Source organism: Rhinolophus hipposideros, assembly GCF_964194185.1.
Source record: "Rhinolophus hipposideros genome assembly, chromosome: 12".
NCBI lineage: Eukaryota > Metazoa > Chordata > Mammalia > Chiroptera > Rhinolophidae > Rhinolophus > Rhinolophus hipposideros.
The window spans coordinates 55,584,377-55,601,402 of NC_138058.1; the positions used below are offsets into that span (position 1 = coordinate 55,584,377).

General features: G+C 38.4%; 1 protein-coding gene across 2 annotated transcripts in view; it reads right to left on the reverse strand.

Moving 5' to 3' along the window:
* TTC27 (tetratricopeptide repeat domain 27) overlaps positions 1–17,026 on the reverse strand; it is a 146,365-nt gene that overhangs the window by 115,698 nt on the left and 13,641 nt on the right. For both annotated transcript variants that reach the window (XM_081068552.1, XM_081068553.1), the window contains exons 5-7: positions 16,463–16,565; positions 3,129–3,293; positions 1,086–1,219 (exon numbers count right to left, since the gene is read on the reverse strand). In XM_081068552.1, the coding sequence (XP_080924678.1) occupies positions 1,086–1,219; positions 3,129–3,293; positions 16,463–16,565 (402 nt within the window). The remainder of the gene's footprint in view (positions 1–1,085; positions 1,220–3,128; positions 3,294–16,462; positions 16,566–17,026) is intronic.

Genomic DNA, 17,026 nt, shown 5'->3' on the forward strand with positions numbered 1-17,026 from the left:
TCAGGAAGTGTAGGCTGTGCCCTGTGTAATCTTATCCCTAAGTTTCTACATTTTCTCTCCCTCCCCTTCCTTCTTTCCTTCCTTCTTCTCTCGCTCCCTTTTCCTTCCCTCCCTTCTTTTTTCCTCCCTCCCTCCCTTCCTCCCTTCCTCCTTCTCTCAATCTCTCCCTCCCTTCCTTCTCCCCTTAGAATCAATAGCTGTTCCTCCCGGAAGTTATCACAAAGCAAACACAGGACTGGAGTAAGACCAGAAGGTATGTAACATCCCATCAAAGGCCTTCCTCGGAGATACTGACTGCTGCCATCCTTAGCCCCCTTGGCATTATTTTCAGTTTGGAATAGAATTCAGTGTTCAGTGCACCCAAGGTAAATTTGTTTGCAAGCTCTGGAATGAAGAGTAGCAAGACATGGGCTTCAAAGACAAAAACATCAACCAAAGAACAACCAAAAATGTTGGTTTAGGGTCTTTGGGATACAAAAGTATAAATGCTAATGGCCTCCATGGAAGCAGATGGAAAGGCCTGTAAGTAGGTAAACCGACCAAAGCTATAAATTCAAGTTACGGGAAAAGACAGCATTAGCCAGATCAAGAAAAACATACTAAGACAGGAACTAGCCCAATAATGACAGAATAATAAGACAGATCAGAAAACTAGTAAAAATTATTTCTGATCATCTGTTTATATATTTGAAAGAAGCTCAAGAAATTTTAAGTCTCTTAATGTTCAAAAATATCCACAGAAGGCAAAAGTAAGGCAACAAATACAGTAATAGCTAGAAAAATTATTCTCTACCCAGTCTGCCTTTTGGATTTCTTCAAGGTGAGGGGGTCTGGGGGATACACATAATTAACTGCATTATTAACTCATGTTTACCAAAGACTAGAAGATCACCACCATTTTATCTCTATTTAAGGGTAAAAAAGGCTTAAACATGGGATCCCCCCCACACCCCAGCCACATTGAAAAAGCTCAAGAAGGGACAAAAATGAAGACTCTTCCCACCCCCTTCAGTGTTTCTACGAAACTCACCTATCAAACCAGGTTAGACTTAGAGCTAATTTATGTAACGCACGATCCTACTCACCCTGGTTAAGTGTTCCTGAGGCGTCGGGGCTGGACTGAATTCACAGTTTGGAAAGACATCCCCTTCCCTTCTTACATCTAGAATAAGTTGTGCCACATAATTCTCCTGAAACCGTGTCCTTTTTCCCAAAGCACCTGAAAAACACATAAAATTCTGTTAATTGATTTGTCAATCAGACCTACTGCTCCGTCATAAAGAGCCGTATTTATTTTCAGAGTGCTTTAGAATTTGTAAGGTGTTCTCTTCCTTTCATATAAGAGAAACCAGAGGCCAACTGATGATTTTTAAATGCCTTATACAATTACAAAGCCAGTAAGCTGTGGGGCCAGAACTCAAACCCAATATTTCTGCCACCAGATTCTATATACTTACTTTTGCATCAAACTACCTATTCCCTCAAAAGAGAAACTCATTAAGTGTCACGGGTAGAAGAAATCGTATCATCTCCATGTAACATGAAAAAGTGGAGATTCCGAGTAAGATCACGGGGCTTCTCGGTCCCACAGCCAGAGCTTAAGGACAGCGCTTCTCTCACAGCATCTGGCTCCATGTCACACCACAGTGTTTTTCATTTTGTATCTGAAATAACTTGCTGCAGAATAGCTTTAAGAGAAGCAAAAGTTCTAACATCCGTTCTCTGGCAAGAGTCAGATTACAAAGACCCTTGATTACAAAGACCAGTCTAAGAAGTCTGGATTTTATCCTGCAGTGAGTCTGGCTCCATGTTATACATCAACCTTTTAAACACATTATACTAATCGCTACTGAGATGGTCTAACACTGCTTACTTTATAGTAAGGCTACAGCTGAATGGAAAAAAAAATCTGATTCTCATTTTATACTTGTGAGCACCACATTTGTACTTTTAAGTTCTTTACTCTTAACTTGGACAAAATTAGGAAGAACAAGCTAGTAAACACACTAACCATCCAGATCACTGTGCTATTAGCTTGTTTAGTAGTCCTAAAAAAGTCTCCTAGGAGGACCACAACATCCAAAAACACAATCTGTGAAAGTAACCTCACAAGGTATATTATTTGCAACTATATTTTCAAATACAGACAAGACCCAACTTACACATGGCATTGTTTCAAAAGTTGTCAACTGGGTACTTAGTAATTTTTCCTACACAAACAATAGAATAAAAGATGGCTAACAGCTAGACCAGGCCACAAACTCATATGTAACTCATAAGATATCTGAAGGATTTTATTATATAACTCGCTAAGAAACATGGAGTTTGGGGGCTGAGAAAGAGCCTTAGAGATAATCTAGACCTCGCCTGGGGAGGACATACAGGTTCAATCATTTCAACACTCACGGACAGGAAGTCACTGTCTGGTATGCTGAGCTCAGGTTCAACAGGTATAAATGGTGTGACCAGCTGATGATGTCTGACTTTCATTAATGGATTCAATATTGAAAGCCAATTATATAGTGAGACACCAGAGACAGAACAATACATTAAAAGAAATCATTGTTTCTTATTTGGTACTCAGAAGAAACAGAGGTTTTAGGAGATATTTTGTCATTTATTTCTTCACTTAACAAATGTTTACTGAGTACCTATTATATGCCAGATAGTGTTCTAAGACATTGAGGGAACATCTAAATAAAGCAGTCAAAAATTTCTGTTCGGAAGGAATACAAAAAAGGCAGGATGGAAGCCACGGTGGACATTTATAAGAGAGGGCATCAGAGAAAGGCCAAACTAAACTTGGGACTCCAGAGGGGTCTTAAAGGGCCACATCCACAACGAAATAGTCAGAAGTTCACTTGCATACTGCTGGGCTGCTATATATTACTACATGTGTCTACCTACATTAGAAAATAAAGGGGCATTTCCAGGAATAAAGGATCTATATAGTTTCTAATTTGTTGTCAAACTAATTTTTTAACATAAAATCTTTAAAATCTATTTTTGTAAAGACCAAGACCTAGAAAACCAAATATAACCAAACAACACAGCCAAACTGCCAATGTATATGGTAGCTTTATCATAAAAATAAGTCAATTATCCACAAAAGGTGAAAAAAGTCTTACCTGTTAAATCAATTTGTAACTTGCTGGTATCTTTAGCAATACTAAACTGATCTTTTGCTTTTTTATATTCGTAATAATACAAATACATATATGCACATTCCAGATGGAACTGAATAGCCAAACATTGACCTGAATCATCTACAAACAGATTCTCAAGCTTCATCACTGCAAGACAAAAGATGAAACATTAAAAACTATGAAGAGAATTATATTAACGAGTATGAGTTATATTAACAAGTATCTGTGAAGTATATACTACATTGACCTTACTCTTACAAGAATTTTAAATCTGGAAGATGAAGAACACACATATAGTAATAGTTCAGAGTTAGCATTCCCTGAGCTCTTATACTCATATGTTCCAAGCATGAAGCTAAGGACATTATATACATTACCTCCCTTATTCTACACAATCCTAGGAAACATGATTCATAACCCTGCTCTTTCATATTTTAGAGTGCTTGTCTTAATCATGCTGTAAAAAAAAATATGGCAACACAATGGGTTGATGATACAAAGCTCCAAATGAATCTACGAAGAATTAAACACAGTAAATCTAATTGCCCTCATAAAGAATGTAGACTTTCTTGTTCAAAAGGAGAAACAGATAAATATCCATATGTATCTAAGGCAATGTGAGTAACAAATAGAGAATGAATGAAAACTGGTTTGGCAGTCACATTCTAATTTATTTCTCTAGCTACCAGACATGAAAAGATGGGAGGGTAGGGCTGACCCGGTGGCTCAGGTGGTTGGAGCGCCCTGTTCCTAACGCCGAAGTCGCCTGTTCAATTCCCACATGGGCCACATGCGCCCTCTACAGCTAAGATTGTGAACAACAGCTCTCCCTGGAGCTGAGCTCCCTGGAGCTGAGCTCCCTGGAGCTGAGCTCCCTGGAGCTGAGCTCCCTGGAGCTGAGCTCCCTGGAGCTGAGCTCCCTGGAGCTGAGCTCCCTGGAGCTGAGCTCCCTGGAGCTGAGCTCCCTGGAGCTGAGCTCCCTGGAGCTGAGCTCCCTGGAGCTGAGCTCCCTGGAGCTGAGCTCCCTGGAGCTGAGCTGCCGTGAGATGCCCACCATTGACCAACTGCCTCAGTCATTGTGGGAGGAAAGGTGAGAGGGAGGTGGGGGGAGCGCAAGACTCCTAATACCAGCATGGGCCAGGGAGCTGTGTCCTACACAACAAGACTGAGAAACAACGGCTTGAACCGGAGTGGGGTGGGGGTAGGCGGAAGGGGGGGGGAGACAGAAGGATAACCTAGTATCACAGTATCTGAAATAAAATGATTTGTCAACATTAATTATATGTAATGTCTAACTACCATGCTATATACCTGAAACTAATATGAAATAATACTGAATGTCAACTGTAATTGGGGAAAAAAATTTAATTGTACGTAATTAAAGGGGCTATACACCAAGATACAGGGGGTGTCTAACAGGTCACTTCATCCATCCCTCTACAATAGCCTTGACAAACAATCCCTCACAAATGTTTCAGTAATGGGTTCATCAGCATTTCACAAAACAGGCCACAAGAATAAATGCCTAATGAACGAAGAGAAAACAAACTTCCAAGTCCAAGGACGGAGAATCCATTTTCTATCCTTCAAGCTGAAAGGGAAAGAAAATGTACTGAATACCTCCGCTGCCCAGCCCTAGCCATTTTACATGCTGCCTTATCTAATTCTCACAGTGACGTCTCTCAGGTTAGCAATGTCCTCATTTAATTCATTAGAAAACTGAACTCACACAGCTTACTGACTAATCACCTCAGCTGTTCAGTGGCAAAGCCAGGATTTAAATCCAAGCTCCTTGGAAAAATGGGGGGAGGGAGTTGGCAAAGAAGAAGGACTAAGGTCAAAGATATAGAGGTGAAGACATAAAAACCAATCTGCTTTATCACCTAGTAACCTGGCAAAGACACCTATAGCTAAGAAACAGACAGCCTTTGTCTGACTGTGAACTAAAATTAAAACGAGTCTGAAAAAGAAAGATAGTGTTTGTCTATGGACTACCAGCCTGTTAGATTCTCTGGACTCAAATAAAGAGAGTAAGTCAAGACGTACATGTCTTACAGCAAATGGCAAGACCGGCAAGCAAACGTGAAGTGCACAGTGAAAAGCCTTCCGTAGGTCTCCTCCATGCAAACCACATTTAGGAAAAGCTGGATCTGCTGATACTCAATGCTCTTAATGGGCATTCATATATTACATCCTTAATGTAATATATTCTAAGGGCAAGGAGAGCTGCAAAGAAATCTTGAGCCTTATTTAGTGATCTTAACAATAAGAATGCTGGTAGGAATGCTGGTATTGTTTTGAAAAATTTTTATATACGAGTATGCTGTAAAGCAAGTAAGTAATTATGTTTATATTGTTAGGAACCAAATTTTCAGTTTAAGAAAACAGTACAAATATAAAATCAAAGATATAAACACATTGCGAGGTTAAATTTTTTAACAGCTTTATTGAGATAATTCACATGTATACCATTCATCATTTTAAAGCGTACAGGCAATGGCTTTTCGTATATCCAGAGAAATGTGCAACTATCAGCATAGCCAATTTTAGCACATTTTCATCACCTCAAAAATAAATCCCATACCCTTTAGCTATCCCTCTCCTCTTCTCCATCCCTCCCTCAGCCCTAAACAACTACTAACCTACTTTCTGACTGTAGATTTGCCTATTCTGGACATTTCGTATAAATGAAATCATATAATATGTGGTCTTTTGTGACTGGTTTCTATCACTTAGCGCGATGTTTTCAAGATTCATCTGTGCTGTAGTTATGGATCAGTACTTCATTTCTTTTTGTGGCTAAATAGTATTACAATGGAACCCGTTTTACAGATATACAACATTTTGTTTATCCATTATCAGTCGGGCATTCAAATTGTTTCCATCTTTTGGCTATCATGAATAAGGCTGCTATAAACAGTCATATACAAGGTTTTGTGTGAACCTGTTTTCATTTCTGTTAGGCATATAGACCTAGAAGCTGGATTGCTGGGTCATATGGTTATTCTGTGCTTCACTGTTTAAGGAACTGCCAAACTGTCTTCCAAAGTGGTGATACCATTTTCCATTACCACCTGTAGTGTATGTATGAGGGTTCCAACTTCTCCACATCCTCAACCACACTTGTCATTATCTGACTTTTTAATTTATAGCCGTCCTTGTGCGTGTGAACTGCCATCTCATTGTGGTTTTCATTTCTCTAATGACTAACGATATCGAACATCTTTTCACGTGCTATTGTTCATTTGGATATCTTCTATAGAGAAATGTCTAGTCAGATCCTTTGCCCATTTTTCAATTGGGTCATTTATCTTTTTAATTACTGTGTTATCATAGATCTTTATATATTCTAGATACAAGTCCCTTATTAGACATATGATTTGCAAATATTTTCTCCCAATCTGTGGACTGTCTTTTCACTTTCTTGACAGTATCTTTTAAAACCCAAGTTTTTAAATTTTGACGAATTTTAATTTATCTATTTTTGTCTTTTGTTGCTCATTCTTTTGGTGTCGTATCTAAGAATCCGTTGCCAAACGAGGTCATGAAGATTGACGCCTATATTTTCTCCTAAAAATTTTATAGTTTTAGCTCTTACCTTTAGGTGTCTGACCTATTTCAATTTAGCTTTTGTGAATGTAGCCCCAGCATCATTGTTGAAAAGACTATTCTTTCCCCATTGAAACATTTTATATGTAGAATAAAGCAAGTAATTATGCTAACATTGTTAGGAACAAGATTTTCCTTTTAAGAAAAGAAGGGTAAGATAGCAATCAAGGATAGAAACACTTTGCAAGGTTACATTGTAACTGGAGCTCCTTGGTCAGAGTCAGGGTCTTCAGGCATGTTTGCTGGGGCCTGGTCCTGGCTGGAGATTCAACCAATGTGTTTGCTAGAAACAAGTCTCAAAAGGGGCCTCATCTGGAGTGCTTGCAGAATTTGGGGACACAAGCTATGCGTTCATCAAAATCAGGCGTGGTGGCTTGACAGAGACTCAGCCAGCATGTCTGCAAAACCCGGGGCTCACCCAGAGGTTTGCTGAGGCTGGGGATCAGTCAGAGACGAGACCAGTATGTTTGGAGTTGGGGTCTCAACGGGTGTGTTTGACAGGGCCAGGGACTTGCCCAGCATCCAACAGAGCCAGGTCAAGGACTAAGCTGTGTGTCCCATGAGGCCAGAGCCAAGGGAGGAGCCTGCAGAGTCGAGGCTAGAGTCGAAGGAACAGTCTACCAGGCTGGGAGTCTGATTACACAGGGGAAGAATGTACCTCTATTGAGGATAATGGGAGCCTGGGTTTTCACTGTCAGAGACGGGAGTTACACATTTGGAAGAACGAAGATTAGAATAAACCTTGCAATAATGAACTGGAATTGAAGATGATGTAAATTCATGGTTTTAATATATAGACATAGATGTACATATGTGTGTCTGTACGCCCATATACATCCTTTCTAGCTATGTCTGTTGAAAGGCCTTAAAAGAAACCAGAGCTCCTTGGAGAAAAGACTGAGTCCAGGGCTGGAGCAAGGAAATACAAAATGAGGCTAAAACACCTTATGTCAGAAAATAAAGAAGTGCTCAAAGATATGTCAAAACAGCATAGAAGCCAGCTTGAACAACCTCCCAATGGCCAAACCTGGAATAGTTTGAGCATCAAAATGATAGGGAGTAACAAGTTATAATCCATTGAATGAATTAGGAATCCACGAGTTCATACTAATTATCAATACATAAATGCATAAATTCAAAGTTAGGTGAAGAATAGGAGGCTTCTCTAAGTACCTCGCCATATAACACTAATTAATTATAAAGAGTAATAGCCAAAAACTAGAAGTAATCCAAATTTCCATCAACAAATGAATGGGTAAACAAACTGTGCTATTTCCCTATAATGGAAATAAAAGGAATGAACCAGCAACCTTATTGAGAGCTCACACTCTAACCAACTATTAATCAGCAATTAAAAGGGATGAACTACTGTTATGTGTCACTATCTGGATGAATCAAAATAATTATGTTGTGTGAAAGAAGCCAGGGAAAAACAAAAGAGTACTGACTCTATGAATCCATTTTCATTCAATTCTAGGAAATGCAAACTAATGTACAGTGATGGACAGATCAGTGGCTGCCTGAGGAGATTGGAGGAGAGATGCGGAAGGAGGAGAAGAGAGGAAGTGATTCCCAAGGGGCATAAGGAAACTTTTGGGGACAAAGGATATGCTCATTACCTCCATTGTGGTGATGCTTTCATGGGTATAAACTTATGTGCAAACTTTGCAAATTGTACACTAATTATATCTATTTTACTGTATGTCAATTATAGCTTAACGAAGCTGTTTTAAATTTTTTTTTTTAATTTAAAGAGAAAATGGGTAACTCTACAGTGAAGAAGACTGGCAAATGCCACCTTAATCAAGTAACCAAAGTTACTCATCGGTAATGAGACAAAATGAAATTGTGTACTATCAGATAGGATGTAATGAGGAAAACAACATAACTTCTGTGATATTTCCAGATTGAAAGAAACTAAAGGGATATGGCAATTAAGCGAAAACTTGATACTGAATTGGATCATTTTAGACATTTTTGGGACAACTAGCAAATCTTGAATGGTAGTAATAAAATAGTGGTAATGTATCACTGCTAATTTCCTAATTTGGATGGTTGTGTTGTGGTTGTATAGGAAAACCACAGTAAAGTATGCAGGGGTGATGGAGCATCACATCAGCCACTTATTTTAAATGGTTGGGGGCAGGGAGTTCTTTACACTGTACTTGCAACTAGAAGTGCTTGTGTTTCCATTTGTTTAAATCCTAAACTATTAGCAATTAAAGAAAAATAATTAAGAATATATATTGCCTTTCTTGCTTGAAGTATATTCTAGGGTTATCAAATAGCCCTACTTGATGAGGATGAATTCTTCTTTAAAAAATAATTCCAGGGGTGGCCTGATGGCTTAGTTAGTTAGAGCTCGAGCTCTTAACAACACTGTTGCCGTTTGATTCCCACATGGGCCAGTGAACTGCACCCTCCACAACTAGACTGAAAGCAATGAGCTGCCAGTGGGGCAGCCAGATGGCTCAGTTGGTTAGAACAGAGTTCTCAATAACAAGATTGCTGGTTCAATTCCCGAATGGGATGGTGGGCTGCGCCCCCGGCAATTAAGATTGAAAATGGCAACTGGACTTGGAGCTGAGCTGTGCCCTCCACAACAAGATTGAAGGACAACTTGACTTGGAGCTGATGGGTCCCGGAAAAACACACTGTTCCCCAATAAAAATTTTTTTAAAAGTAATAATTATTCCAGAGGGAAAAAGTAGAAGAAATAACTGAATTATAAAATTACTAGATAAATGCTTGAGATTAATAAGAAGATTGTATTTTCTTGGCCAAATGTACCCTGGTGTTCTAAGTAAAATGCCAACCAAATGGAAATTTCATAAAATTCTCGATAGCTGGGTGGAGGGTATGAATATAAGCCATAAAGACCAGAAAGGTACACAGCCTGTCAAGTCTAAACAGGAAAGTGCTAGCCAACTCCAACTCATTTCCCCTGAAAATAACTCTCTTCTACCCCATACTTCTCAAGTTTTGTTTCCTACTGCTGCCTCCTGTGGTTTTTCCAGCCTTCTCCTGCCTCTCTCCTCTTCCCAACTATTTCCCTCTCTTACATCTCATAACTTTTAATCAATATCTACTGAATGATTATATATAGGCTTAGAATTGTGCTAGATCCTACAACAAGGTTTAAGCCTTGCTCTCTCCTTAGAAGGGGATGGGGAGGGGGGAGAAAAGCTAGAAAGAAAAGATATATAATCATTAGTCAATACACAGTTAATTTGATTTGAAATTGTGTAGTATTGGCCATAAGTACCAAAGAGGGGAAATCCACAAGGGTAGGATGGTTGAATAAACATTGCCAGAAGGGCTGGACCTTGAAAGATGGGTAGAATTTGGCTACAACTTCACCTCTAGACTGTAAGATTCACAAAAAACAAGGGTCCACATGTGTGTTGTTCACGGCTGTATGCCTAGCACCTACCATAGTTAGTGTGCAATAAATATCCTTGGAGGGAACAAATATTCAACAACCCTTTGATGGCTATCACCAACAAGATGGAAATCAATGTCCTAGGAACCTAGCTCTTACCCACCCATTCAGCCTGACATACAGCTCTTCACACTCTGCCCCAGCCATTCCAAATGACTAAAATTCCCAAACACACAAAGGAGCTTCACATCTCTGTACTCTTCTCTGTACATGTTATATTCCCTTTCCAACTTCTCCACCTAATCAATCCTTACTCATTCTGCAAAAGTCAGTGCAAGCACAGCCAATTTGTGAAGGCTTTGCCAATCTCTCAAGTTTAGACTAATTACATCCTTTCCTTCATCCCTTCCTCTTTATGCTCTTTTTTCCTACCTGTATCTTAGACCCTATCCCACTGAGTTCATGGACATCTCCAGCACCTAACACAGTGACTCAAATATGGCAAACATCCAAAACAATTTTTTTTTGTTAAATATCAAATTCGGAAAGCAACAGAAAGTCAAAGATAAAATGGGGAATAATCAAAGATATTTCCTAGTAAAAAAAAAAAAAATGACATCATGAAATTGATATTTAGAAAAACCAATCCAGCACTGATGTACAGGGAGAAGGAACGAAGGCCAAGAAAGTGCCCACAAGTGAGGTGCAACCCTTCAGACATGAAGAGATAATGATGGCAGCCCTAAGTAACTGAAGGGCTGGCCACGCAGTAGGAAGGACAGACCTAGCCTGTCATTCTCTGTTGCTCAACAGCAGTGCTGTCCAATAAAACATTCTATGATGAGGTAAACTGTTATAGCTGCACTGTCCAAAATGGCAGCCATTAACTACAAGTGGCTTCTGAGCACCTGAAATGTGGCTAGTGAAACTGAAGTCTTCATTTCACTTATTTTACTTTATTGAAATGTAAATAGTCACATGTGGCTAGTGGCCACTATACTGGATAAGCAGCTCTAGCTAGCAACTGTGGCAGAATAGCAGATATTTTTAATTAATAAAAGGAATCACTTTATAAGAATTATGGATCCTACCATGGAAAGGGCTCCTTCTCAAAAATCACCTTGGAAAGGGCTCAAGGAAGAAGGAGATCGCTTTTCTGGACACAATTATCCAGTAGATTCCAGCATTAGAATAGGTGGAAGGATGGCCCTACAAAGGATCACATTATTTTATACCTCAAAAGTCTTCCAAGAGAACCTTGGTTTGGAAGTTAGGTAAGTTACCTGAGGAAACACACGGACTAAATGTCAGAATAGGAACCACATGACAGATCTTAAAACACTATGATCTGTTAATTGTCTTGATTGTGGTAATGTCACATGTGCATGCGTATGTAAAATGTCATCAATTGTACACTCTAAACAGGTCTTACTATAGGATAATTATACTTCAAAAAAGCTATTTTCTAAAAAAGCACACTATACCCATCTTATGTCAACTCTTCAGTTTCAGCTCATAAGAGTAATTATGAGAATTAAATTAGTTAATACATTTAAAGATTTAGAACAGTGGAGTGGCATGGAGTAAGCACTATAGAAATGTTAACTGCATTATTGTTATTAGATACTAGAATTCTGCCCTACTGACCAGTTTGGAGAAATGTAATGAAAAGAAGAATGAACAGGATTTGGAGTAAGAAACTCCAGATGATAGTTCTGGCTCTTGGGCAATCGCTCTGATTCTCAATTCTTTGTAAATAAGTTAGCCAGACAAGAGAATCTCTACAGGGTCTTTCTAAACGAAGGATTTCAGAAGTGGACTAGGATGAAAGTTGTAGAAATGGAAAAGAAGGAGAGATTTAGGGAAACTTAGGGAAGAACTGATAAGATTTAAGAACTGGCTGCTAGATATGCAGAATGATAGAAAACAACGAATCAACTATGAACACAAAGTTCTGAGCTTTGGATGACACAAGGTTTCAATACCAAGAAGAGCATGTTGACCCAATAGAAGTACATTTATTATTTTAACAAATTAATAGGTACTCTATGGAAATGCATATTCATGACCTTCTGGATCAAAATGTCAACATTTAAAACATATGCTAAAACCAAAATCTCTTCTCATGAGATTATGTTAATGTGATGTTAAAACAAATATGGATAGTTATTAGATTATCATATTTAGCATATTTAATAACTGTCATTCCAAAGTAGCCAACTATAAAAACAAAAATCAGTGCAGACATCAGTAACCAAGAGAACAACTCTTTCGATGTGGCAACGATCTAACCCTAGTCACAGAAATGCGGAAGATGTCACAACGGAACTCTCAGACACAGCATTTTAACCTGTTTTCTCTTAGACGGTGACTTCTCCTTGAGCTTATCTTCAAATAGCTAAACCACAAATCACGCCTCATGCACTCCATGAACACATTTTCAGTATCGGATCCTACAATAAATGGTCATGTACCCTAACGCAGTATTTAGAGAATCACAGTTTCCTGACTGTGACCTCAGAAGTGTGCCTTCCATGGTGCTGAGGGACGACATACTTTTCAAGATGCTAACTTACTCCCTTCATAGATGTGATCAGTGCAGCAAAGTTATGCTGACATTCTGATGGGCTCTATGCCACTACACTGTACTGATGTAACATTCCTGGACAAAAACACAAAGTTGTTCATAAAATCGTTGCTGTCTCATAGGCTGAAAAAAAAAAATCCTGCCAACTTTTTGATGATCCTTCAAGGGCAACATTTCAAATATAATATTCTTCTCTGGACACTGAATAGTATTTCAGTTATAACTGACTGCTTGGTCAACATTTGGGTCAAATCCCAGAACAAAACACTTTTTAAAATAAAATTGTTCATGAAATGTTGCACTTTAAGACTATCTGCAGACCTATTTAGATATATCCAAAATGGACCAATTTATGACTAGATAAAATAAAAAATGTTGATTAGCCTAGAACAGCAACATAAAAAATTCTTAGTTGCAAAGCAAAGCAAATAGTATGCTGAAATACACTGCAGAAAGGAACTGAGACCACTTGGGGAATGAGTCACTTAAAAAAGTCATATTTTCCAGATCTCTGTTAACCCTTCCTGTTTGGAAACTTAATTTTACTTCTTTGAATATAATTCTCTCTAAAACACACCATTATGGTTCCTACCTTTTAAAATAGCACATAAGGATGGTATTTTTTTTCTTTTCTTAATAAAAGGTCATCATTATAAATATTAGTCAGAGATGTGGTAAAGATGTAACCATTCATGCAGATTTATATAATATGGTATAAAGGGGAAAAAACACGACTTTTCCTACAGCTCTTGCATCAAACTTGATTTCCTTTTCAAAAAATAACTCCCAATGACACCCTTTTTTTTGTTCATTTCCATAGAAGTATAATAAAGTATAGGAAACTGTATACTATATGCAGTATAATGTAATTAACTTTTTTCAAAATTAAATAGTGGGCTAAATCCTGATGCCATCCTCCTCCAAATGCTTTCACTATCCTCTGGAAAAATCAACTTTTTTCCCTATTACTATCAATGATGTTCAGCTCATCCTCGGCTTTCAAAACTTTAGTCAATTTCATAAACTAGAAGCTTATCCCCACTCTTATTTCTTCCTTGAACTAAGTTTGTTTATAGAGTGTATCTCACTTAATTTCAAATATACCGGCGGTGCCAAAAAAATGTATACACGACTTATATACATCTTTTGCTATCAGTATGTATTTATTACAATTTTAAAAGCTTTTTACCTTTCTGAAAATATGTATACATTTTTTGGCACCCTCTGTATGCAATGGCATGAATGGGGGCAGACTTACTGTACATACATTTTTCATTTCACTGAAAATAGAAAGAGGACAAGCCATGTCTGCTAAATGGGGCGTCAGGTCTTAATTTTCTCCATGTCCCACTTTATAATTCATTTTACAGAGAACTCTACACCTCGTCAATGCTATTAAAAGATGATTCAAAGTCCCATATGGTGTCTGGGTAAGATCAATTTTCTCATAGCCTTTATAATATTTCACCTTTCTGAAAAACACTTATACAGGAAGTAGCTCAGATAAAAATTGCAATCAAGATGGAGAACAAAAGGAGGGAGTTCTACAACTTCTTCCCTAAAAAGCATATGCAGAAGGAGCTCAGTAAACATTAGCTATCACTATTCAACAATCATGTGCTAAATATTTACTATTTTCTAGGTACTATGGTAAGTAGAAACAAGTGTAAAAAAAAAAATCAGTCCTCAAGGAGCTCACCACCTAGAGAGTTGCTTCTAGTCTAAGTGAAAATATAGATGGTTCAGTGGCTAAATTTGCTCATAAAAAACTTTTGTAATCGAAAGCATTAAACCAAAAACTCCTGCAGGCAAATGGATAGACTGCTTTTCAGTTCTGTTATTTAAGAAAGATCATGGTATAGAAAAGTAATATTCTTTTAGTAAGAAAATTAAATTTCTTACATTTAATAAAACAACTGATCTGCTATTATATACAAATAGGTTTAAATTCCGTGGCAGAATAAATTTTTTTTTAATATATGAAGTTGAAGGTCAGAATAAAGATTTTTACATATACAAAGTTTGGTCTAAAATGCCCTTGCTTGTTCCAAAGCCTTAAGTTACCTAAAATCCTGAAAAAATATAAACTAAGTCCTAATATAAAAAACATAAATGAATCAATTAGTATACAGACTGAGTATTTCCCTTACTTTGTCTTTTGGAATCATGTATAGATGTTCATTCTATCTAATATTAGTATATGTTTATGTATTTCTGTCCTAGAACAAAATAAAAATTGAGAAATTAGTTTTCACTGATCACCGAGCTTAGTAATTTTATTACTGCACAAATTAATGTCCCCTGTGGTGTACTTGGACCTCCCTTGTTACTACACAGATGTAGCCTTGAAGTAAACAGCCTCCAGAAAAGTACAGGAGCTTCTCTCACTCACACAAGGACACACACAAAAGTTATCTTATGCCTGCGTGAATGCGCTACCTCCACCAAGTACCGATCACCGCTTCTCCCCCCAGAGCCATGGTAACCTCCACTCCCCCCAACTCTTACACACACACACACATACATATTCACTCCATACTCTTGTATGTGAAAGGAGTGTGGACTTTGAAACAGATACACCTAAAGTCAAATCCCTTCTCTGTAACTCAGAAGCTCATTACCAAGCCCAAGCCCATTTGTGTTTAAGTATTCTTTCAATACAAAAGAATATGGTTTGGGTTTATTTTGTTTGGCAACTTTTTTTTTTTTTTTAAAGATTTTATTGGGGAAGGGAAACAGGACTTTAGTAAGGAACACTGTGTACTTCCAGGACTTTTTTCCTAGTCAAGTTGTTGTCCTTTCAATCTTAGTTGTGGAGGGTGCCATTCAGCTTCAAGTTGTTGTCCTTTCAGTCTTAGTTGTGGAGGGCGCAGCTCAGCTCCAGGTCCAGTTGCCGTTGCTAGTTGCAGGGGGCGCAGCCCACCATCCCTTGCAGGAGTCGAAACCGGCAACCTTGTGGTTGAGATGACGCACTCCAACCAACTGAGCCATCCGGCTGCTCAGCGGCAACTCAGCTCAAGGTGCCGTGTTCAATTTTAGTTGCAGGGGGCGCTGCCCACCTCGAGTTCCCTTTTCGGACTCAAGGAATTGACCTGGCAACCTTGTGGTTGAGAGCCCAATGGCCCATGTGGGAATCGAACGGGCAGCCTTCGGAGTTAGGAGCATGGAGCTCTAACCGCCTGAGCCACCCGGCCAGCCCCTGTTTGGCAACTTTTGCCAAGAATAGTTGTTCCAGGAGCCCAGGAAAACCAAGTGTGAAGGCGGTCAAGATTTTACCTCCTTTTCCAAATGCTTCACTAGGAAACACAAGGGGCATCTGCAACAAAGGCAGTGGGAGGCATTCACATGGGTGTGGTTTACAGTTACTTGGTAAACTTTTCATTTATATTTTGGGCACTTTCCTATATGTACATTATATGTTACAATAAAAAATAATAAAATATTAAAATACCTTTAAGCAATTTGTGATAAAAATCATGGTGATCTATACAGAACAAATCATTCTTTCTAAGTAGGTAATAGAAATGATAGTGGTTTCTTTTTTAAAAACTCAAAGGTAAAAAGAATTTCTATAATCTGACATCCTAATAATTTGTAACATTCTATCTCCAGAAAAAGAGAGAAACAGCGTCAAATAACGTCACTATTATCTATCAAAAAATAAGCTAAAAAGGAATGTGTCGGCCAAGAAATTAAAATGGAGCCACCTAGCACATCAAACAAAAACCTGCTACATACCTTGATCAATACAATCTCTAGCAAGAGCAAAAAGTTGAGGTGAGCGTTCCTCAAGTAATTGCTGATGAATATTCACACATCTCAAAGTCCACCATGGCAAGCTCTAGAAAAGAAAGCACCATGTAAGTTGAAATAAAAGGACACTTTGGGGAAAAAATTTACATAAAATTGTAATTAATTTTTAGAATTTTTTTAACACTTTTGAAATTGAACTTATTCCATAAGCTTACCCATCCACTGCTACGTCTTCAGTAATAATACCCAAAGCTGCTTCTGTCTTCCACAAGAATAACCCCTCCCTTCTATTCTCTCAAAGCCTGTCTTACTAGCCCTTTGGGCTCCCTGATGCCATTCTGAACTCACCATCTCCTCCTTTAAAATGTCTCCTGCAAACTCCCTGCTCTGCTGCGACACTGTCAGCACCAGAACCCAAGTACCAACAGCTTTAAGAGGCCTCCCACAAGAACCTCCTGTGGGGTGACACGTCCCCTCGTCTGCATTTCCAGCACATTATCTGTACCTCCCTTTGCAAACACATTCCACTGTAGTCATGAATGGCACCCC